The 24,461-nt window shown below is 40.5% G+C and overlaps 1 protein-coding gene across 4 annotated transcripts in view; it reads left to right on the top strand.

Annotated features, from left to right (window-relative positions):
* The window catches only part of spegb (striated muscle enriched protein kinase b), a 44,947-nt gene extending 21,591 nt beyond the window's left edge, over nt 1-23,356 (top strand). For 3 of the 4 annotated variants that reach the window (XM_054787176.1, XM_054787174.1, XM_054787177.1), the window contains 33 exons: nt 623-798; nt 936-1,196; nt 1,290-1,448; nt 1,765-1,957; nt 2,045-2,274; nt 3,244-3,363; nt 3,480-3,584; nt 3,699-3,905; nt 4,003-4,126; nt 5,568-5,740; nt 5,815-5,927; nt 6,012-6,180; nt 6,285-6,381; nt 7,437-7,637; nt 7,767-7,824; nt 7,908-7,985; nt 8,133-8,305; nt 8,403-8,429; nt 8,548-8,700; nt 11,813-11,855; nt 12,406-12,474; nt 12,565-15,199; nt 15,286-15,435; nt 15,546-15,662; nt 15,859-16,026; nt 16,104-16,226; nt 17,205-17,369; nt 17,609-18,401; nt 18,731-18,970; nt 19,058-19,281; nt 20,456-20,531; nt 22,564-22,713; nt 22,818-23,356. In XM_054787176.1, the coding sequence (XP_054643151.1) occupies nt 623-798; nt 936-1,196; nt 1,290-1,448; nt 1,765-1,957; nt 2,045-2,274; nt 3,244-3,363; nt 3,480-3,584; nt 3,699-3,905; nt 4,003-4,126; nt 5,568-5,740; nt 5,815-5,927; nt 6,012-6,180; nt 6,285-6,381; nt 7,437-7,637; nt 7,767-7,824; nt 7,908-7,985; nt 8,133-8,305; nt 8,403-8,429; nt 8,548-8,700; nt 11,813-11,855; nt 12,406-12,474; nt 12,565-15,199; nt 15,286-15,435; nt 15,546-15,662; nt 15,859-16,026; nt 16,104-16,226; nt 17,205-17,369; nt 17,609-18,401; nt 18,731-18,970; nt 19,058-19,281; nt 20,456-20,531; nt 22,564-22,713; nt 22,818-23,064 (8,017 nt within the window). In that variant the 3' untranslated portion in view covers nt 23,065-23,356. The remainder of the gene's footprint in view (nt 1-622; nt 799-935; nt 1,197-1,289; nt 1,449-1,764; nt 1,958-2,044; nt 2,275-3,243; nt 3,364-3,479; nt 3,585-3,698; nt 3,906-4,002; nt 4,127-5,567; nt 5,741-5,814; nt 5,928-6,011; nt 6,181-6,284; nt 6,382-7,436; nt 7,638-7,766; nt 7,825-7,907; nt 7,986-8,132; nt 8,306-8,402; nt 8,430-8,547; nt 8,701-11,812; nt 11,856-12,405; nt 12,475-12,564; nt 15,200-15,285; nt 15,436-15,545; nt 15,663-15,858; nt 16,027-16,103; nt 16,227-17,204; nt 17,370-17,608; nt 18,402-18,730; nt 18,971-19,057; nt 19,282-20,455; nt 20,532-22,563; nt 22,714-22,817) is intronic. The other variant, XM_054787175.1, reaches the window with a different exon arrangement.
* The last annotated feature ends 1,105 nt before the right edge of the window (nt 23,357-24,461 follow it).

Below are 24,461 nucleotides of genomic sequence, written 5' to 3'. Positions count from 1 at the left end.
TATCACAAGTGGATCAGACATTTTGATGAGCCTGTTGGGTATCGTGGAGACAGGGATCTGACAATTTCTGAGCCTGGTGATGTCATAATATGCTAATTAGATAGTGAATTTACTCCCATCACAAACGTTGGGTCATACTGTTGACTTTTTCATTTACAGTGTGCCTTTAACTCTAACCATTTTCAAGCCATAACCTTTTGAAATAGTAATACAGTATCAAAACTGAATATTTTCTTGAAAAACTCTGGCGCCTAATGGGTTAAGTTGTAAATGTAGGTCAGCGCTTCTGATAGTGTTTAGGCCAGCAGAGAAGACTTTGCTGGCCCTGACGACACACCACTGCATTCACTTAACTGAAAAGGGATATCAGAATTAAATAAAGTGACTGTATATTATTTTTCAAATGAAATGAACCACATTATTTCCATATTTACTTTGAATTTGTACAATATTGAGTGTCTCAATTTTTTCTATTACTTCTGAATATTTTGAACATTCTGAGAAGCCCAGTTGGTTGAGGACTCCTGCTTTGCATAATGAACACACTTTGACATTCTGACCATAGTTCTGCATCTTGGAATAGTGGTGATCTGTTTAGTTTTTTTAAATTTTACTCATGCAGGCTGAGAGACAGAGTTACTGTAAAAACCGGTCCACGTCATATTGTCCGTGAGACAGACAATGGCACTTTTGAAATGACCATCAAGTCAGCAGTGAGGTCGGACACAGGGATTTACACCTGTAAGATCATTAATGAGTACGGGACGAAGCAATGTGAAGGGAAGCTGGACGTAAAAGGTATGTTCTCTATATTATTTCCTTGCAGGTATTTGCATACGTGTAACTAAATCTTCTAAAACTAACTGATTTGATGTTACCCAGCGTACTCATAATGATCTGATCAATTTAAAAGCTGACTATTTATTTATACGCAGCACCACCGGTTGAGCCAGGCTTGGCTATTGTCCGCCCTGTCAAAGACATCACAGCAAATGCAGGAGACACAGTACTGTTTGAGTGTCATATCATCGGACCCAAAGACACGGATGTGGATTGGCTGGCAGATGGAAAACTAATCCAACCTGCATTGCTTAACTGTAAGATGCATTTTGATGGAAGAAAATGTCGCCTGCTGCTTAATTCAGTACATGAGGATGATAGCGGGAATTATACGTGCAAGCTCAGCACAGCTAAAGGTTTGTTTTACACTTGTGTGTGTTTCAATACTGCATGAAAAAAACCAATTGTAAAATGAAAATTTCTCTGGTTTTTTTTTTTTTACACTTTAGAGGAAGTGACCTCTAGTGGAAAACTCAAAGTGATCCCTTCAGCCGAACCTCTCTTTACACGCAAACTGGATGTTCTGGAAGTCATTGAGGGGCGCAATGCTCGATTTGACTGCAAAGTCAGTGGGACCCCACGCCCAAAGGTTATCTGGACTCATTTTGGTAAGGTTCCCAAGAAATGTTTTAAAAAAGTTTTTTTAAGGGGAAAGGAAAATTCTCAATGTTGTGTTGCAAACCACACACATGCAGGCACACAGGGATATGTCAGAATGAAGGGCATTACAAATAGTGTCTGAGCCAATGGCTCAGACCAAGGGGGACCTCAACAGAGTACCATCTCTCCATCAACTAGTTGCAATTTATTTTTGTCCACAGTGTGAGTCCTTATGGATTGAGCTATTGCCTGCCCTGACTTTTGCATACATTCTTTTTAGGAAGTCTCACTTGGTATTATGTATAACAGACTTACGTTTCTTAGCAGATCATCCCCTCACTGAAAGTGAGGACATTCGTATTCTTCAGGAGAATGGCCGTCACTCCCTCATCATTTCTCATGTGACCAATGACGATGAAGGCTTCTATACTGTCACTGCCACTAACAGTCACGGCGAAGCAGAATGTTCTGCTGAACTTTACATACAAGAGCCACGACCAGCCATCTCTTCACAAATGTAGGATCATATCACTGCATTTCTCACTGTGACATGGACTAGGTTTTGCAAAACAACATTCGCTCAAGCTCTTCTTCCCGCTTTTAGGGCTAAATTAGAGAAGATGCCATCCATACCAGAGGAACCTGAGGTCCCTGAGAATGAGGTTGAGCGGTTTACAATGCCTGACTTCATTAAACCCCTTTATGACCTGGACGTCATTGAGGGAAAGGAGGCTGTGCTCAAATGTAAAGTGGCTGGATTACCATATCCGACCATTGCCTGGTTCCACAATGGCAGAAGAATTGAAAGCACAGAGGACAGAAAGATGACACAATGTAATTTTTTTTAACCTTAGTAGGAATTTGAAAATGCAAGCATTTTTTTCCTTACATTTCTGATGAATGTTGCATGTTTTGGCCCTAATCTATACTCTAAAGACATAATGAAATAAAATGCCATACAGTGGAACCTCAGTTAGCACCATTAACTCGTTCCTGAAGATCCGACTCAAACCAAAACGTATTCTAGCCTAATTAATTTTTTCCATAAGAAATAATGTAAATCCAATTAATCCGTTCCGGACACTCAAAAATGTTAACACCAAACACTTATTTGTAGTTTTACAATTATAGTTTTACATGCAGAAAACTATTCAAAATGCATAGAAATGAGGAATGAAAGGGACAAATGAACATTTAACATAATTTTTACCTTGACTTGCAACGTTTTTCGGCTCCATTGAGGGTTATTTTGCAACCGTGATCAATAAGAAAAGCAGAGACAGGTGTAACTGAAAACTACGGAGTGATATGGAGCTGGGGGACAATGGCTTCCGCTTCTGGTTTCCATGCTAACATGATGCTAACAGGGACATTTGGCGATAAAAATACATTCCAGACACAATTGGACTCATGCAGTTAATAAAACACCAAGACATGTGCCATATGCTAACCAGGAAATGTGCGCGAACCCAGGGCAAAAAAAAACGCTAATTGAGGTTTCACTGTAATTCACCACACTCATTTGAATGTTTTCTGTTGCATGGTACATGGTAGCATATACACATCTTTTTCTAATTTCTTTACATCCCTTCACTTGGCATTGGTGTGTAGGCTGTTAATATCCATTGTACGCTAATCTGCATTTTGACACTGTCAAGCAAATCCAAGTGTGTAACATCTACAACGACCAAAACATCCAAACAAAGAAGATATTACCAACATTGTAGAATGACTGTTAATGAATATTTATATCAATGTAGATTTTATGTCACATCCTCTCACTTGTGTGTCCAATCTGTTCAGTTCGGGATGTCCACAGCCTGGTCTTACGGTCAGTGTGTCATGGGCATGGTGGCGTGTACAAGAGCGTCATATCTAACAAAATAGGCAAGGCCACCTGCTACGCTCATCTCTATGTCACAGGTAATTCTCTTTTTTTGTGTATTTTGTTGTGGATAGATATAGCCGTGGATAAATGCAATGGCTTTCTTGTTAGTTTGATTAATGCAATTTTTTTGTCGCTGTTTTATCATTTTCAGATATCCTTCCTGATCCTCCCGATGGGACACCAGTGATCGAATCAATCACTGGCAAAGTTGTCACTCTCAGCTGGAAGAAGCCGAGGAGACTGGACCCTTCCATCGGTACGCAAAAACATGCGATAGAATGCTGCAGAATGCTACACAACATGTGCTGCAAAAACATTTTGTCTCATAAAAAGGGCTAGTTCTGATGTACAACAAAATATTTTCATTCAGAGGCCAAATCCTTGATGTATGCCATCCAGCAACAAGCCCTTGGCTCCATCCAATGGACCATAATTGCATCGGGCCTGAAGGAGACCACCTATACCATCAGCACATTGTCCAAAGGTGTGCGCTATTCTTTCAGGGTCTTGACCATCACCTCCAAGGCCTTTAGCAAGCCCTCACCTGCTACAGACCCAGTTCTACTGTTGGACAGAGGTATAGTTTTAGTGAGTTGAAAGCATCCGCTCTCTTATCACTGTGTGATGCAAATCTATTTTTGCTGTGACTGAGCATTTTGTTCTTTGGTTATAAGGCCCTTATCTTCAAGAGGCTCCAGTCATTGTTGATAAACCGGAAGTTGTGTTCGTGATGGAAAACCAGTCAGTCACCATCACCATCACCATTAATCACGTCAATGCTGCCACCATCTGGAAAAGGTATTTCTGTGAAAGGAGTCTCCTACGAACTGTATTTAAAGTGTTTTCCCATTAAAGATCTGTGAAAATATGTGTATTGTCCAGTTAGTAAGTCCAGTCGATCATAGTCAGTGATAGGTGATAGGACTTTCACAACTAGGGTTGGGCATCGTTTGAATTTGAACGATTCCGATTCTGATCTCTCGTTTCGATTGTAGTTCCTAACGTTTCTCAAATCCGATGCTTTTAAGAGTAAGGGTCATAAAGCTGCATGGTTTAAATGAGGACGCTAACCAGAATTCTCCTTGGATTAAATGTCTGAACTTCTCCATGAATTTTTAATATGAACTTGTTAAAATCAACTTTACAATGAATTTCTCACAAGGCTATTTTCAACGAGCATATAAATATCAAACCATTCAACTTGAATATAAATGTTATGAAGTTTCTTTCTTGGAGTACACTTTCACAAAAGATGTTTACTTTTGAAAAGCTAGTGAAAAAACATTTCCACATATGCTGTTTATGTGTTAGTGAGTGTGTGATGCTGCAGCCACTAAACATGCACAGTCAAACTTGTAAAAGATTTGTATATGAAAAGTAAACGGGCTAATGTTATCATTTAGCACTAGTATACTTTGTTTGCTGCCTCAATGTTTTGTAAGCTATTTTTATGACATCGTTATTTTGTTATAAGTAAACAGGGTGTAGCCAACTGAGCTCTTATTTTGAAGGCCGGAAGTGTGTTGTGTGGGTTGAGAAGGTGTCTTGACTAGCCTTGCACATGAACAAACTTAACTCCTATAGCTGTAGCTCCCATCATTTAGTTAAACTGAACTTCCACATCAGCGGGAACCCTGAACCCCTCGGTTACATTGGCATGAGACAGTCCTCTTTTATTGTTTGACTTCCCTGATTCTGACTGCTTCGAGGTAGCTCATCAAAGACGAGGTATTCTTGTTATTTCCACACCATGAATCTGGAGGTGTTCAATCACGTTGACCCTCCTTTGTATGATATTGTGTTGCAAATGTTGCACTGAGCCAACCTCTCTTTTTTAGGACGGTAAGCCCAACTTTTTGTCCCCTTCTTCTTCGTTGGTGCTCGCTGGCTTCTTCTCCGTTGGTGTTCACGGCTATTTGTGACGTGATCACTGAAACTAGGAATTAAAATAAAAAATGTGAACGATCCTGGGAGAATCGCAATGTTAGTCCCGGTTCCCATCGATGCTCGAGACTCGATGCCCAAGCCTATTCACAACAACCTTTTTTGTGAAACGATCATATACAGTACATATTGCAATTTGGCGCTTTTCATGTAACATGACAAGGTTCAAGAGCAAGCAGAGACCTCCTTATACAACACTGAGGTTCAACTTCCAAATCATTGACAGTCCCCTGTTGTTGAATTTACAGTAAAACTTACAATCAAGTACAAAATAGAAACTACTGTGTATCTTTAGGAAGGGAGTGGTTGTGGACAACAAAACTGGTGTATATGAGATGACAATGCCAGATGATGACCAGCACACGCTGAAGCTGATGAAAGTAAAGAGTGCTGATATTGGAGAGATGATGTTTGTGGCCTCCAACAAACACGGGAGTGATAGTTGCACCTTTACTGTGGAAATGGCAGGTAAGTACTACCACTGTCCATCAGCTTGTCTCTCGATCTTTCAGTTTGTTTCTGTGATGTATCTCTGTTCACAGCTCCCCCAACATTTGAAACTATAATGGAGGATATTGATGTGTGTTGTGGGGAGACTCCTCGCTTTGCTGTGGTTGTGGAAGGCAGACCAATTCCTGACATTCTTTGGTTCAAGGTTTGTATCCATACGTTGAGGACATTTTCTGAGTGCAATCCAAACAGAACTGAAATGGGAAGTATTGGTTGCGTTTGTTTTCAGAACGATGTTCTCCTGTCCGAGGGCAGTCATTACACTTTTGTGTACGATGATAATGAATGTTCCCTGGTAGTTCTTAACGCTTGTCAAGAAGACTCTGGCGTGTACACCTGCACTGCAAGGAACTTGGCAGGCTCTGTGTCCTGCAAAGCTGAACTCACGGTTCATGAAGGTGAGAAAATAACTAGTATGGCTTCCAACCATTTACAGAACCCCTAAAAATTATACATTTTCACTTATTTATCTAATAATCATTTACCTACTCTACTCATAAAGCTTTGAGCAAAGAGGAGCCGATGGAAGATGAGGACACTATTCTGAGGAAACTACGACGACTAACTGACCAGTATGATATTCACAAGGAAATTGGAAGGTATATTTTATAAGGAAATATAATGCTAACCCATGGGTGGAATCTGCAGATGGTATATAGCTACAAAAGCCATGTCCTTATTGGAACCACCCTACTCATTAATATAAAGTGGTGCCTTGGTTTTTGTACACTCCAGTTTTTGACAAAAATTACGCCTAAGAAACTAGTCCGTTTGCCCACTTGTTATTCCATATCAGAATTGAGTGCCCATTCAAAAGCATTCACGTGTTGGTAACTCAGACTCTGTTAAGAGTGGACAGTGTTTCCTTCAGAGTTAGGACACTATAGCACGATTTCAGCCAGGGAATCTTTTAAGTATCTTTATATGTTTAACTCTGTGTCCTCGTCATCCTGTCTGAGCAGGATCTATCAAGCACTGTGCTCCCTGCGCTGTCACAATGCGTTCACAGGATGAGTCGTTCAAGCGCACTGCGTGACTCTGTTTGGCGAGTAGGCGTTTAGACAGTCTGCTTTTTTATTGAGGACAACTGCAAAATAACCCACCATGAAGCCATAGAAAGTTGCAAATTGTGGCATACTACTACTGTGGGGTTGGGGAGTCATGACAGTGTGATATGTTGTGACGTTAAGTGCTGTCTCGTGTGTGCATGTGATTGCATCAGTTAACAAAGTTGTCGTCTGCGCATTCGTGGATACTGTATATAACATGCCAACACTTTGATAAATAAGGTGAGAAACATTACTGAATAAAACAGCGGTGGCCATCATGGGTGTTTGCCAACAAGAGTCTTCAACAAAGGTAAAAATTATGTTTAGTGTTCATGTATTGCTTTCATTCATCGTTATGTATTTTGTGTTGTTTTCTGCATGTAAAACTGTAATTGTTCTATATTCACGTGTTTTATGTTAATATTGTTGGAGGTCTCGAACGGATTCATTAGATTTGCATTGTTTGCTATGGGAAAAATTGTTTGTTTTTGTACGATTCGGCTTTTGACGCACCAAAAACGGAGGTACCATTTACCCACCTAAGTTAGACTATTTCTTCACATTAAAAATCAATTTTGAAACAGCATTGTTGTTGTTTACCCCAGAGGTGCATTTTCCTACATAAAACGTGTGACCCGGAAGGTAGACAAAATGGAGTACGCTGCCAAGTTTATTTCCACACGGGCCAAGAAGAAAACCTCTGCTCTGCGAGAGATGAGCCTCCTCTCCAAGATGGATCATGAGCGAGTTATCTTCTTTCATGATGCCTTTGAGAAGAAGAATGCAGTCATCATCATCACTGAAATGTATCCTATTTGTGCTGGGTTGAGAAGATGCTGTGAAATGAACAGCTTATATTTACTGTTTCACCTTGTCACTGTACACATTGTGGTGTTCTATTTTTAAATGCAATTTATCTCAATGAATCTGTAAAGATGCCACGAGGAGATGCTGGAGAGATTTACACGGAAATCTACGCTGTTGGAGTCTGATGTAAGTTTGTGTAATGTTTATGACTGCACAGCAAGTTCTTGCAAGAACATTTTTAATATCACCTCATGCTTTTTGAACCCTAGGTACATTTGTGTATTAGACAGTTGCTTGAGGGTGTGGACTACCTTCATCATGTTAACATCATGCACCTCGATATTAAGGTGGGTTTTCACCAGATTCTTTTGAATATTTTTTTGGAATACTGATAATGTGTTGAAATTATCGCCATGTATACAGCCAAATGTATAATGGATCATTTCAAGGCACAAAACAAATATTCCAATGCATATTTTTGTATTCTTTTTCAGCCTGATAACATCCTTATGGCAGACGCTCATAACGATCATATCCGAATTTGTGACTTTGGCAATGCATTGGAGATCACTGCGGATGAGGCACAGTACTGCAAATATGGCACACCAGAATTTGTTGCACCGGAAATTGTGAATCAGACTCCTGTGTCAAAAGCAACTGACATCTGGTAAACAGCTTCACAAGATATGCTTCATTTTTCTTAAAAAAAAACAACAAACAAAAAACACGTAAGTCTCATTTGCTTGTCTTTCTTGTCCTTTTAGGCCAATTGGAGTTATTGCATACCTGTGGTAAGCAAAACCATGTTATTTGCATTTGACTTCAGGTTTTCAAACACTTTTTCTGTCCTGGATTATGAATTATTCACCCTGTCCTGTTACAAAATCTAAACGTTATCTTTGTCAACAGTCTGACAGGAGTTTCTCCATTTGCTGGTGAAAATGACCGCAGCTCTGTGATGAACATCCGAAACTATAACGTGGCTTTTGAGGAGAACATGTTCGCTAATCTTTCAAGAGAGGCCAAAGGTTTCATCATTAAACTGCTGGTTGCAGACAGACTGTGAGTAAACAAGCCATTAGGGGTATTGAATGACAGGCAAGAAAAGCTGCTATTGATCGGCTGATAGGTTGATAGGCTGTATTCAATAAAAAATATTCATGATGCAATTGTGTGCAGTGTTGCCAACCTGCCGATTTTGTCGCTAGATCTGGCGACATTCCAACCCCCCTTGACGACATAGTCTCAAAAGCGACTAGCAACAAATCTCGCAACTTTTTCTGACGTCGTTGGGGAGTTTTCTAATACGGTGAAAGCACGTATTGTTCTGCATTTTGTGTTCTCACTGAGCAGCGGTGGGTGTTGTTGACAGGTCCACCCCACCCAAAGGCAGTCACAAGCCATGATGTGGAGCGCTACGCATCGAACGTGCAAATGAATTGCTATTACATATATTCACCAGAAGAGTGTGCTACTCACGAACCACATCTGTCAAGTTAATGTGAGCCATAGAATAAACACAGCATAATCTGTTCTGATTCGCTGTTCAGTTGTGCTAATTTTAAAAAGTTCTCATTTGCCAACATGTGATGGGAGAACTTTGAGACGCGCTGGCTGAGATAAAATATTACTTATTATATTTTGATGAAATGATGGAAAATGTTAAATTAACAAACCAAGAATCAAGTTTATTTGTAGTTCTAAACGTAATTAAGGTGTTTTTACTAACTTTTTTTTTCTCTCCTATGAGATTATGCTTTTTTACTACTGCATTTTACATCATATGCAAATGATATGCAAATTAGATGTTGGCATCATCAAACAACTTCTAGGACAGCCAATAGGTACTTTTCTTACTGAAAAGTTGGCAGCTCGATATAGCTAAAGTTGTTAGCTATATTGATACAGTAGGCTGATATCGATAGGGTTGCAAACATCCCTTGAAAAACTGAGTTGTCCTGTATTTAGAAACAAAAATATGTCTACCATATTGAGCTGACAAGGGGCACACTTTGTCCCTTATTAATGTGAGAATCAAAACTCAGTCTGCAAAATGTCAATAGAGTCCACTGACAACAGCTTGTCATAGGCTAAGCCAATCGTGCCAGCATGTCTGATCTCTCATCTATCAAGCTCATTGCCCTTTGACTTTACGGGCATCTTTGTTTACACGCGTTGCCTGGCTGTCACGCGCACATTCGTCCCGGGTAGCTAACAAGCTAGAGTTATCCGTCTAGCCTCTGGTCATCGGACTCCAAGTGTAACTTTTTAAAACAGTAACATTCTATTTTTATCCGTATAATAATTATGTTTTGTCCTCCAAACACTACACTTAGTTGTATGTCTAAGCTGTGTGACATAAATACATAGTGTGTCCAACTTGATAGTGACATGATAGTGATACTATCACAGGGGTCTCCAACAGGTACAGGTAGCTGGTGAGCCAGCTGATGTTGAGTAGCTCACCGAAGGATCAAAGAATATTTGTTTAGTCTTAGTACTTTTATAACTGTTTAATTAAGATATGATGCTATAATGACAAGACCACAAAATAGCATAAATACAAATTCAAATAGTTCATCAATCCTTTCTTTCTGTCAAAGTAGCTTTAATAGTGATGGAGGTTGGATACACCTGTTCTATCATAAACCTGAACTGATACTGTTAAAAATACTGTTTTAAGTTAAGCAGGACACATTTCTACTAGAAAAATATTTAAATTACTATTTTATTCTGTTAACTGTTATTTTGTACAAAAACATAAATTATTGAACAATTCATTTGCCATGTATACGTATGACATGGGGAAACATGCATCAAATTACCGGTACATTCAGGTGTGAGACAAATAGTAAATAAAAATTTGTTTCATTGCCAACAAGCTGTCCTTTATTCATTCTTCAGGGAGTTGGCAACCCTAATTGTCCAGCACTTTATTGCTGATACCAATATCAACCAATAGCGATGCACGAAGCAGCTCTTCCCTCAAACTAATGTCAGGTTACAGCTCGTTTAATGAATGAACACATTATGCTTCTTTCACTGTGATCCCACTAGATGCATTTAACAAATAAACACTGTCTGTGCAAAGTAAGTGAACTTCTGCAATATTGCAATGTAAGTTATAGAAAAAGTGCCATATTCATTTTAAACATTTGACTTAACTAACATAAAAAAATCATGACCCAATAATCAACTAAAATAGCATGTCCTGTTATTAACAAGTAAGACAAGCTAGACTTAATAAATTCCCAAATAAGAATCTAATTAAAAATGATGCAATTCGGATATCAGTATAGCAACAAAGTGCACAGTATGAAACTCTGGACAACACAAGAAATGAAATTATGAACTAGCCTAATTCAGCACTGCTCCAGTTGCTTCGTATTTTGCTGCAGGTATGCTAGCTGTGTGGGACTCTGAGTGATTCTTTTTCAGGTGTGATATTAGTTTAGAAGTAATAAGAAAGACGCCTTACCCCGTATACGTGACTGAGGCACGGCTCCACTCTGACTGCAACCTGCAGCAAGTCTGTCTAGGGAGGGGCGGTAGCTGTATGTGACTGGCCAATCGCAGAGTGTGAAGAGTGAATACATACTGTAAGTAGTTAGCCAATGAGGACTTTCCTTCATTACGATTACAGATAATGACGAGCTCTACTCGTTTCATGCTCGTACTCCGCAAAAATGCATTATCCGTCTAAAACTAGGATCCGGCTCATCCCCAGTATTTACAATCCAAAGGCAAAAATAATTCTAGCATGTGGACATACTGAACTAACAAGCGTGTTGCTGTGTGTGGAGCACTTCATCAGTCACACGCCGATATGATTATCGGCAAAACTAACTATACTATATTATGCTAAAAATAGATGAGATGGAAACATATTGGAAACAGATCTGAGTATGATGCAGTACGGTTGTACGCTACTACAAATTACAACAACATAAATTGTTAAATGAATACCTAGATTGTGCAGGTGTTCATAAAGTTGTGGCCCATGTATATGCAAGTATTCCATGTATTGCTGAACAACTATGATGGTACATTCATACTTTCATACTTTTATTCTGCGACCATGTAGTCGCATGTAGTTAAATCCCACCATTTATATTTTATTGATTTTTTTTTTTTTTTAACAGCAACATTTAAATTGCTCTTAATTTTCTTTTAGGAGACCAGACACTCAAGAATGTCTCCGACATCCCTGGTTCAAGGTACAACATGCACTTGCTCAAAGTAAACCAAACTAAATAAATACACGGGACTACGGTGTTCATACACATGTAAAAACAAAGAAAGAAATTGCGTTCATGTCTAACTGTGTATACCTGTAGCTTTGATTTCCTCTGAAATGCCAAGGGGTCTCATTGATAAAAGTGTGCATAGGCTTCCTACCCAAATTTTTTCTGCTTTTTTTTGGTTTAATTTTATTTCCCCTTTTAAATTTGCTGTGACCCAACAAAAAATGGACCATAACAGCAAATGGCCCCAGGCCACACTTTGGACACTCCTGCTTTTATAGCTCTTTGTCAGGGTTGACCGCGTGATGTGACTTCAACTCTGTAACGAAGCACAACTGTTCTCTACTATATAGCTTGTTAGCTTCTTTCGCTACAAGCGTATTCTAAATGCGTGCCCAGTCCAAAAAATGCATCCATGTTGGCACCATTGTGTGCATACACAGCCTTTATAAATGAGACTCCAGAGCAAGATCTTTTTGTCAATTTTATTATTTGTGTTTCCAATTACCTTTTTTAAATCCAGACTCTCAGTAAGGGAGCAGCTATAAATACAGAAGCAATGAAGAAGTTTGTATCCCGCAGAAAATGGCAGGTAATGGTGAATTACTTCAGTTTAGACACAACAGTCCGGCATGTATAGAAAATGTCATACCAAATTAAAGTTGTTGTTGTTTTTATTCAGCGTTCAATAATCAGCTACAAATCTAAAATGGTCATGAGGTCCATTCCCGAGCTGCTGAATGATTCCTCAAGTCACATCTCCATTGCCGTTCCCAGGCACCTTAAAGAAGCCTCACCTTTACCTTCATCGTCCTCAGATTCTGATGAAGATATTGATGAACTTCCCTTCATTCCAATGCCACTTAACATGGAATTTTCTGGATCAAGGATGTCACTGAATGACATCCAGACCAATGAGAATGACTCAGGGAAGCAGAATGGAACCAATACATGGTCAATGTCTAGCACTGAAGAGACAATGGAACATGACAAAATTGAAATAGACAAAGAAAGGCCTGAGTTGACAGGTAAAAGTTGTCAGCGGGAGGGAACATTACATGATAATAACTCCTCATATGAAGAATCACCTGCCGAACTGTCTATAACAGCTCTTAAAAGAAAGCCTCTAAAAAGAGGTTCAAGCATGGAGTCAGACAAACCTGAGAATGGACGAAGAAAAGGAGAGCTAAGACGAGGAAGTTCAGCTGACAGTGCTTTGCTTCTTAGGATTACAGCAGAGGAAGGAGGTACTGAAGGAAACCAAGAGGGTGGAAGAAAGGTTCTCAAGAAAGCTGTCTCCATGGAACTACCAAAGCGTAGTACCAGTCCAGGAACTGCCATGATGAGTCAAGAAGATTATGCCCTTAAGCTGGAGCTTATGAGGCAACGGTTGCTTCGTGGTGGTTCTGTGGACAAGAAGATGAGCGGACTGCGAGGTCCTCTTTTAGAAACATTAGGAATGGGTGATGAAAAACTTGCAGTCTCTTCAGATCGCTATTCCCGTACCACCCGACTGGGACCCGCTTCACTGACTAGAGCAGCATCCAGTGATTTGCAAAGAGATGATATTTCAAAGCCTAAAGTTCTGAGCAAAAGTGCTTCCTTCAGTCAAGGTGATTCAGAACCAATAGCTTTACACAGAAGGTCTGGGGCTCCTCTTGAGATTCCTGTGGCACTGGTTGAAGAGCGAAAACTCAAAGAAGCTATATCAATGTCAGCTCTCACTGAACAATCGAAGTTTGACTCTCGTCCAGTGACCCCAAGAGAGCCTTCACCAAAACCACCAACGCCAGAGTATGTTGTGCAGGACAGTCTTATTCAAACCGGAAGCAAGGACTCATTAATGGAGAAAGAAACAAAGCTTGATGAAACCATAAGTGAAAAGATGGATGGAGTGATTACAGATATAGGTAATTTTGATGAGAGGTCAAGCACAAGTGGCTTCTCTGAGAAGGACATGAGCATATCTGAGGATTTAATGAATGAATCAGAGTTTGTTGGCAACATAGATCCTTCACAAAACACTGAACTCAAGGAAAAAATGGAAGAAATAGAGACAAAAGAACAAGAACAAAAAGAACAGATTGTGAAAGAAGGTGAAGAAGGAATTTTCAGTGTAACTTGGCCAAGTGTATATGAAAAAAAGTTACAAGAGAATGAAATCATGCCTGAGATTATAATTTCCTCAAACTCAATTACCACGAGACCAGCACAAGAACCCTCTGACATAACTAAAGTTTCACCTTATTCAACAGCGTCACCTACTGTGCCTGTTGTTCTTCCAGATGGAAGGACTTCTGCATATGCTAGTATTATGCAGACAATCATGGTCCCTTCCCTCCAGCCACTCAATGACATGCCACTCAGTCCATCCACACCTGTTGTTGTTCCTGAAACCATGTCGTCTTCCGTATCTCCTGCTGTATCTGGTCCACCCAAACCACTCATTCTGTCAACAAATGAGCATCCAGCTGTTTACTCCCGAGTGGCCTCACCGGAAACGATAACAAAAGATCCTAGCCCACCAAAGACTGCAACAAGTCAAACATCTGCAGGAATGGACCTAGAGGACATTACCTCTGAAGAGGTCTTTGAGTCCCGCTTCAAAAGACGTGAGTCTTCCCTGACAAGAAGTTTAAAATTTTTGTCCAGACCAAAGAACGATGACAAATCCCAGGTAATGCCACCAGACTCGACAGAGTCAGGCGAGGTCGTATACAGACCCGGCCCATTGGGTGCACCACTGGAATTGGCACCAAGGAAACTTGAGGAGAAGTCTAAATCAGTTCAGGACCTTCGTGAAGCTCAAAAGGACCAAGGTTTTATGAGGAGGCTTTCTTTGCGGCTGAAGAGAACACCATCAACTGATCGCAAAGAAGAAGTGACCAAAGAAGAAGATTCAGTGCCCTCAAGACGTAGGCTATCTTGGACTCTTGGACGAAAACAAGACATGCAAGACAAGAAGGAAGTGGAGATGGTGCGCATGGATGGTGGAAGTAATTCCTCTCTTCAAAAAGAGGAAAATGAACCGAAAAAGCCGAACGAATCTCCAGTCTTAACAATGCGTAGGAAGATTGAGTCAACAGTGGCCGGCATCTCAACCAGAATTCGCAGCTTCTCTGAGGAACGGAAAGCATCAGAAGAGAAGGAGCCAAAGAAGACACCGATTCTTTCCATGCTTCGTCGGGCAACATCAGAGAGCCGTGGAATGAAAGTCACTAATGTTCCTCGGAACCAGCTGGCATCTCAGGCCAGTAATGGTGCCTCATCTGAGTCACTGGACTCAATGTCCAGTTTAAAGTCAGACACATCAAGGGGTAGGAGGCAATCACTTCTTTCTTATAAAGTCCAGGATGTTGTTACTGTGTGTTATGGTAAGATGAAGACAATTTTTCTTGGATAGGCATTGAAGGGGAGGGAAGATCTCGCTGGGATCGATGGGGTCTAACAAGAGGGAGACGATCCAAGACTGTTTCACAACCTGATATTCCAACAGCTATCTCCAGAGAAGCAAGTTCTGGATCATCACGTCAGTACTCTAGACTGGCTTCTGGTATGTCTACATCGGTATTATATTTACTTTCAGTCACACGGTTTTTATCCATTGGGTCTATCAACAAATAATATAAAGATTAATCAACATATTAAATCCTTGTCACACAGATTTCCCTCCAGTTTTCCACATTAAGCTACGAGATCACGTCCTGCTGGAGGGGGATCCAGTTACACTCAGTTGTTTGCCTGCAGGCAGCCCACACCCACACATCACCTGGATGAAAGGTATGACCCCATTATGAATAAAATTATTATATAACTTCACTCTCTTTATACTGTACGCTAGATAGTACAACGACAAATCAATGATGGCATTCATCCTATTGCGAAGATCACCTTTGATCATCATAGTATTCATTCAAAGTGCAAACTTAAAATCATCTTTACAATATACACATTGTATCTATGACTTTTTCTTCAGATAAGAAACCTGTGGTGATAGATACAAGGATGAACATGATAGCCTGCCCCGATGGCCGACAGCTTCTGATGATCATGCAGACCACCAAAAAGGATGCAGGGGTCTATGAATGTGTTGCAACAAATCCCATAGCTTCTGTTTCCAGCTCATGCACGATCTCTCTTGCACGTAAGACAAGACACCTTATTCAGCTTTTATGTCAGTTTGTGTTTCACAGACATTTACATTTTTTTTCAATTTGAAAGGTCTGCCAAATCGACCTGGAACACCTGAGATTCCTCAAAAGTACAACAACACAGCTTTGGTTCTGTGGAGACCCTCTGACACTATGGCACCTTGCACATATTCTCTGGAGAGAAAAGCAGAGGGTTAGTATTCATAATGATTTTTTATCTGCTATTTCAATGCCTTGCTTAAACCACTACTACTGGCACATCTCATAAAATTTGAATATTGTGCAAAATCTTTTTGATTTCAAGAATTCAGTTAAGACAAGTAGACCAATGAAAAGTCCAGGAAACTTTCACCAAAACAACATCAGAAAACTCAGCTGTCCTCTCTACATGCAGTAGTAACAATAATAATTGCGCACATTAATAATTAAGCAGTGTAGTGGTCTTATTATTGGCATGGAAAGGTTTCTAGTGCTATGGCTTTTAGATTTTATAACTTTTTATTCCGTGTTATATTTTAAGTATGTATATTTATGTAATTTACCTATAATTTAGATACGACTTACATCAAAGCTTGACTTACCTCACAGTCGAGGGACGGAACTCATACGTAATCTCATAACTCGTAAATTGGTTCGGTTAGCAACCGTTTCGGTTAGAGTCTGACCTACTGGAACGAATTAATAACGCTAAGGTTCCACTGTACTGAATTAAATTAGCTTTCATATATATTCTAATGTATTGAATTTCTTTTATTGAGATGTTCTATTTTAGAATTATTTGTGTCGATGGCTTATGTATGTGTTATAGGTTCTGAATTGGTACAAAAAAAAACATGAATGTGAAGGATGGGTTACAGAGACAGCTGATATTGGCAATTCTTGGATGCAATTATCTGATACGTGATTATTTTTTATATGATGTGATATATTCCCAGTTGTTGTTACCTGTGGATTTGGATTTTAAACAAAAACAGGAGCGATTGCACAGAGACAAATTTTGATCGAGCAAGGCAATAAATGAAAATAAGTAATTTTGCAAGCCTTCCTTCCTTATGACGCACCATTTGAAAATGTCACATCGCATTTATGATAACCTTTTCCAATGATCCCATTAAATTTGTTTTACAGTACAGTATATTAATCTTCATATTGTCATCTTTTTGTCCTGCAGGGGAGACAAACTTCTTAATTGTGGCTACAGGGGTTGCAGACTGTTATTACAATGTGGTTGACTTACCAGCAGGGGGCTTCTTCAGATTTAGGGTGGCTTGTGTCAATAAAGCTGGTCAAGGCCCATACAGCAACCTCTCTGAGGTAGTACGCCTGGATGCCTCAGGTATATAAAATAAATACAGTACATTAAACTGTGCATTGAGTTGCATTACATGATGGTAAATCAGATTTTACTATTTAAAAAATGGATAATTTTACATGACAGTGTGTAGTTGTAACATTGTCATGTAAATGCATATTGTGTGTACTTGCCAATATTCCTTCATTTGACACCAGGATTGATGATTTATCTTAATGCTATAACTAAGGAACATCCTCCCTTTTCTTCTTGTCTTTCATCAGAACCAGCTGAGTCCAATGCAACAGTGGTTGTCAAGACCACAGCTGCCTCAACTCCTCAACCGCCTGTGGTGATGATGTCATCTATGAAAATTCCACCAATGAAACCAGTTCCAAATAAAGCCACGACACAGACATTTTCCCAACCTGTCCCTCCCGCCACTGCAGGTCCTGCACCATCTGAAAAACCTGCTTCCCCCAAAACCATCCACCCAACTACGCAAGTTGAGTTGAACACTCCAGCTACGACACCCTCTATTATTGCAGCTCCTTCGGAACCAGCTCAGACCAACACTATTGTTCAAACAACAACAGCAGGCAAAACAAAGTCTACCCTAAGCATCAGTGTTGGCAAACCCCAAACCAAGCTCACCCCTCCACCTGTTGTTTTACCGAAACCTCAGATTCCTGTTAAGGCATCCGTGACTACAAGTATTAGCAATAAAGCACCCTCACCTACACCCCCACCCGCCCCTATAATCGGGAAACCCATCTCCTCTGTGCCAATGTATGCACCGGCTGCAAGTGCTCATGTCACACCACCTTCTCAATCTACTCCAGCAATCACCACCCCCTCCGTCTCTTCTGTGACCATCTCCCCACCTGTGCTGGTGGTTCAGAGCTTGACACCTGTGCTGCAGGGAGGGGACAGTCGTGGCACGCCGTCTGGACGGGTCACCCCAGCGGGACGGGCCACACCCTCTGGACGCAGGACGCCGCTTGGCAAGGCTGGAGAGGGATATCTGCGGCAGGGTGTTCCGCAGAAACCCTACACATTCATGGATGAGAAAGCAAGGTACATAGATGTTCAGACTTTAAAAGGGTGGGTGCAAGACGGTGGCAATATGGTTCAAACATCTGCCTCGCAACCAGGAGGATCTGGGTTCAAATCTGGGCTCAGTGGAGTTTTCATGTTCTTCCTGTGCTATTATGTTAGTTGGACAGCGTTTGACCATTTTGAACTGCAGTTTTAATACCATGTTATGCTGAATAGAGTAATGGTCCCCCGAGAATGCCGTCCTGGCTTCCTGTATGCTACAATTGTTGCTTTATTCTTTTTTCTTTTTATTGCAATTATGCATCAAGTTTGAATGTGCTGGGTTAATGTCCTATTTCATCACACAGGGGCCGCTTTGGTGTGATCCGGGAGTGTCGTGAAAACGCCACAGGAAACCTTTTCATGGCCAAGATTGTACCTTATGAAGCTGAAAACAAGCAGTTGGTGCTGCAGGAATATGACATCCTCAAATCACTTCATCATGACAGGATCATGGCACTGCACGAGGCTTACGTCACACCACGCTACCTGGTGCTTATCTCTGAATACTGCAGTGGAAAGGAGATTCTGCAGAGCCTCATAGACAGGTGACAACTCTGGTTGTTAACGATGGTTGACTCAACAACCAACTTCCACTGATTAGTAGTTTCTTTAAACAAACTATTCTTTCTCAGGTTCCGTTATTCAGAGGATGATGTGGTCAGCTATATTGTGCAGATCCTCCAGGGTTTGGACTACCTTCATACAAGGAGAATTCTCCACCTGGACATCAAGCCTGAGAACATTATTGTCACGCACATGAATGTTATCAAGATTATTGACTTTGGCAGTGCTCAGAACTTTAACCCACTTTTCCTCAAGCAGTTCAGCTCACCGGTTGGAACACTGGAGTACATGTGTAAGTCAGTGACAGTGCAGTAAGGCTGCTTGCTTGTGAGGCATGGACTCCTTTGGAGTTTCTTTTTATGTTACTACAGGTTGCTCCTTAAGAATATAACAGCAAAAATAATTCATTTTTGTTTCAAAAAAATGTTTTCAAATACTTCTTAGTCCCATTTATTTATTTTTTGTATAATCTGATAATCATTTGTGGTCTCATATTTTATTTATAAATGAAGTACAAGCACCCTACCCTTCTCCAGATAAAGCTTTGATCATTTGTGGTAAAAGTCTGAGTCTGTTGAGCTTGGATATACAGTATATAATCCTCCATCTCGGCAATCAAATTCATTCATTCATTAAGTAGAGCATAAAAATACATTTAAATAAATTTAATGCATTTGACTTATTGCTAAATCTAGCTGTAGCTGGTGCTGTCAAAAGAAAAGACAAACATGCATGTTAACTGGTGACTCTAAATATTCCATAGGTATGAATGTGAGTGTGAATGGTTGTTTGTCTATATGTGCCCTGCGATTGGCTGCCGACCAGTCCAGGGTGTTGCCCGAAGTCAGCTGGTATAGGCTCCAGCATACCCCCGTGGCCCTAATGAGTAGAAGAAGCGGCATAGAAAGTAGATGGATGGAAAAAAAAGCTGTCTTTTCCACTCTATGAAAGGATGGCAACGGCAAGCACCTTGCAGCTCACGCACGCCCCCGCCCCATCAAGGGGAGGTGGAGTACTGCAGCATACTGCGTATGACATTTCTCTGTATTTTATTCTGCGATTAGCATAAATAATGATGTCAAACTCACATTAAAGACATAACAAATTAAATTGTCAGTCACACCCACATCAACCCTTCACACTTAAAAAGCTGCAAATACAGTAGCACTTGAAATTGCACTGGAAATTATTCAACTGTTTTGTTACTTGCAAATAAATAGAATTTACAGTGAGGGTTGAATCATTTGGAGCACAATAGTACTTTTTAGTAATTTTTCAGTCGTTTTTACTTCCTTTAGTTGCAATGGCCAGGTGTCTAAATCATGTAATCCAGTTATTGTAGCATGACAATGACACATCTTCCAGTGTCAACAATTAATCTATGAAAGTATCTTGCATGAAAGCAGGTTAATTCCTGTGACTTAATTTTGAGGGTAAATAATGAAATTCCCATATTTCCCTTGCAGCTCCCGAGATGTTGAAAGGGGATGTGGTGGGACCTCCAGCTGACATCTGGAGCGTGGGTGTGATCACTTTCATGATGTAAGTGTTGCATTCACAGCTTCCACAAAGCACAATGTAGACTGTTTGAATATCGGCGCGGCGGGCAGGTAGAACATTTCTTTTGCCCATTTGCAACAATTAACGTGTTCTCACATGCATTTAACAGCAGGAACATTTTCTCGATCTGTAAAATAATTACATACATCGGGGGAAATTAGTATCTGATCCCCTGCTGATTTATCCCCTTACAAAGATATGAACAGTCCAGATAGTGTGGTAGTTTTATTGTAACTAAGAAGCACACAAAGTAATCTGGTCCATTTAGGAAAATCCTAGTAATTTCATCTCCTTATGTGGGTAAAATACACCATTCTTAAAAATTTGATAAAAATGAAAGACACAGAATCAGTCTCTTCCATTCAAACCTCTCCTCCACCATGGGCAAGACCAAAGTGTTGCCAGAGGGACAAGATTGGAGACCTGACAGACAGGAAAGGGTTCAAAGATTATCAGCAAGAAGCTTGGTGCGAAAGAGACAGCTGTTGGAAATGGAAGAAATCCAAGATAACGTCTTTCTTGCTATGAAAGCTCATGAAAGAACTTAACTCATGGAGTACGGATGACTGAGAAAATTAGGGGTCAGCACAAAATTACACAGGAAGAGCTGGTGTTTGGTCTCATGAGAGCTGGGACCACAAGACTGTGAGAAATGGAGGTAGAAACATTCTGCTTTGAGGTTGTTTCTCTGTGAAGGGTACAGGAAGACTCCGCCACATAAAGGGGCTGATGAACAGGATCATGTACCACAGAACCTTGGATGAGAACCTCCTGGTCTTATCAGTAACAACAAAGATGGGTCAACAAAGAAGAACCACATTGATATCCTGGAATTGCCTTGTCGGTCTCTGGACTTTAATCCCATACTAAATCTGTGGAGGGATCTGAAACATCAACTTGCAAAGCAATAGCCTTGGCCATGCATGATTTAGACGTTATCTGGAAAGAGGAGTGGACCAAAATCCCTCCTGAGATGTGGGCAACCCTGGTGACCAACTACAAGAAATGTCTAACCTCTGTACTTGCCAACAAGCTTTTCTCCACCAATCAAATACTTATTCCACTCAGTCAAATACAAATTAAATTACAATATTGTTCCTTTTCGCAGGCTTCTGTTGATATTATGTCACTTGCTGTAGAAATAGGTCCTGCATCTTTGGCATAACAACTGTGTGCGTGGCTTCTGATGTTTGGGCAAACATGATGACCTCTAGACAATTTGGGTCCCAGAGAATTTTGTAATTTGGGCCATAATCTGAGTAAAAGTGGGATGTACTGACTAGGGGTGTCCCGATACAACTTAATCACTTCCAGTCTGGTTCTGATATTTCCGCCTTGAATATTGGCCGATACCGCCGCCTTGAATATCGGCTAATACTGTTATCGATCCGATCCAATATCAGCACAGATCATACAGTACATCCTTTTTTTACTCATTTAGTAGCAAGGAATGTTAGAAAAGCTTTTATCAAGTGATATTAGAAGAAAATAATAATCATCAATTGTAGGCAAGAGAAAAAAACGACCCATTTACTCCTTGATGCATCTGGTGTACGGTTTTATTGGCAATATGCATCATGTAGCGAGGCTCGAGGTGCCCAATAAAGTGTTTATTCCCCACATTACTCACCACCGACAGGACCTGGCTCTTTTCTCTTACTGCCAATGACTTTTTGCCGTCCCGTGGAAGTTAATGATGATTTAATGAAAAACTGTGATCACGTGGGTGCTGCGTGCCGAATACGAGGGCTGCTACTGGACAGAAGTGCTTGTGCAGAGTCTGGAATGGACTGCTTGCCAATATCGGCGATTTTAGATGCAGGCCAATATAATCTGATATTTTTTTTGGGCTGATATTGCACAGATGTCTGATTTCAATATCAGATGCAGCCACCTACAACCCGCACCCGGGACTGACTACCATCTTTTGTCAATTATCAGTCGGCATCACAAGGCTTATTTGACTTTATCATTATTATTATTTGTGCTTGGTGGTATCCCCTTCATTCTTCAGGCTGAGTGGAAGGTCGCCTTTCATGGAAAATGATCCCCAGCAGACTGAGATGAAGATCCAGACGGCAAAGTTTGACCTCTCAAAACTCTACCAAAATGCGTCCCAAAGTGCCTCACTGTTCCTCAAAAAGATCCTCTGTAGCTACCCTTGGTAAGCTGAATGAGAAGTATCTTTAAGTCATTTTGTTGAAAACAAAAAGTGTTTATTCTGTTTTAGTTCTGGTTCTGCTTGACGTACGTCTGGTTCCTCAACAGGGCCCGTCCCTCTATTAAGGACTGCTTTAATAATTCTTGGCTCCAAGATGCCTACCTGATGCGTCTTCGCAGGCAGACTCTGACTTTTACAACAATGCGTCTCAAGGAATTCTTGGCCGACCAGCAGCGCAGGCGAGAGGAAATGGCAACCAAACACAAAGTTCTGCTTCGATCCTACCAGAGCTCCCCACAAACCCCCACTAGTCCCGTCACACCAACTGTGCCAACTTTCCCTGTTCCCCATTAAAACAGGAGTTGACAGAATGTGAGCATAAAAACTGTTAGACACGAAGCTGCTAGGTGAAGTAAAGCCTTCAGGTCAAAGTTGCTGAACTTGGTTGACAAAAGGACAAAATACGCCAAGCTACAACTTGCCTGATTTTTTTTTTTTCAAGGGAAACTACCTTTGTATCCTGCTGGATGTTACCTCAATGTTTGTAACTTTGGATGCATTTTGGATAAATATTATTATAACTGGCAACACGTTCACACAAACAACACACACAAGGCCTACACTCACATTTAAACATTGCTTTATTTAAAAATGGGGGGGGGGGGGGGGATTAAAATGGGGGAAAAATTTCAAGTGAGAAACCTCCATCCCTTTATAAACAACCTTGTGTGTATGCTACCAGTTTTTTTTTTTATTTATTTGGAGACTTTTTGAGTTTTCTCGAAGTACTCCAAGCTCATGAAATACCTTTGTGGATGCGCCATGAGGCCTCCAAGACAAGACTCTCAACAGGAAGGCCAGTAATTGGATTTTCAATCTCAGGAGATTGATTGATTTGTGCATGGTGTACAGTAGTTCAAGATAATATTCCACTCAACGGCAGAAGTAGAAAAACACCCCGGTGACCTCCATCTCACATCTTCAGTTCTTCTTAAGGTGAAATGTAGTTATTTAGTGAATCCATCATTTTATTCTTGGGCTCTGCATTGTGAAATTTGCATGACATTCAGAATGTACTTTGTTATTCTTCTTAAATAAGGAAGTACAGGAAGATACATGACACACATGGTATATTGGAGTACATTGTTGCCTTCGGTCATCCTCACAGAAATGCCAATTTAGAGGCAAAATTAATTTCCCTGAGGACACATGGCCAAGGGATTAATCCAATTATATCTCAAGTCATCTGTGATGCAGTGGTTTTCAACTGGTTTGGCTGCGGGACCCAACAGCACCCCTTATTGACAAGCGGGGACCCAAATTGCGGACATTTTTCAATGAACTCAATACAGTGTGCCAGCACAGAGAACGTGTCAGGAACAATACGTTTTCATCCCCTAACTCCAAATTATTTAACAAAAAGTGTCTGTTGAGATTTTTCCTTTTGCTCCCCCTAGCGTTTGATCTCTACTTGCTAGCTCAGCAAACAGACAACAGGTTCGCAACAACGACTTGAAATAAGTCCAATTTCAGAGCCTTTACTTTGAAGTACTGTAAAATTGAACATACGGAAATAAAGCATGTCAATTTATCTGCAACATGCAAAATAAACAGTATGCTTTTAAACAAATGCGCTAGCTCGATGCTAATTTCAAAATCCCTAGAGATTAGCGTTAGCAATTTTACATGGCGATTTCGAGCACCTCCGAATATGACAACTGAATAGATAACTACATTCCACTTCAACAGCT

The sequence above is a fragment of the Dunckerocampus dactyliophorus genome, chromosome 9, assembly GCF_027744805.1.
Source record: "Dunckerocampus dactyliophorus isolate RoL2022-P2 chromosome 9, RoL_Ddac_1.1, whole genome shotgun sequence".
In the NCBI taxonomy this organism is placed as follows: Eukaryota; Metazoa; Chordata; class Actinopteri; order Syngnathiformes; family Syngnathidae; genus Dunckerocampus; species Dunckerocampus dactyliophorus.
This window is presented reverse-complemented; position numbering and strand designations above follow the sequence as displayed.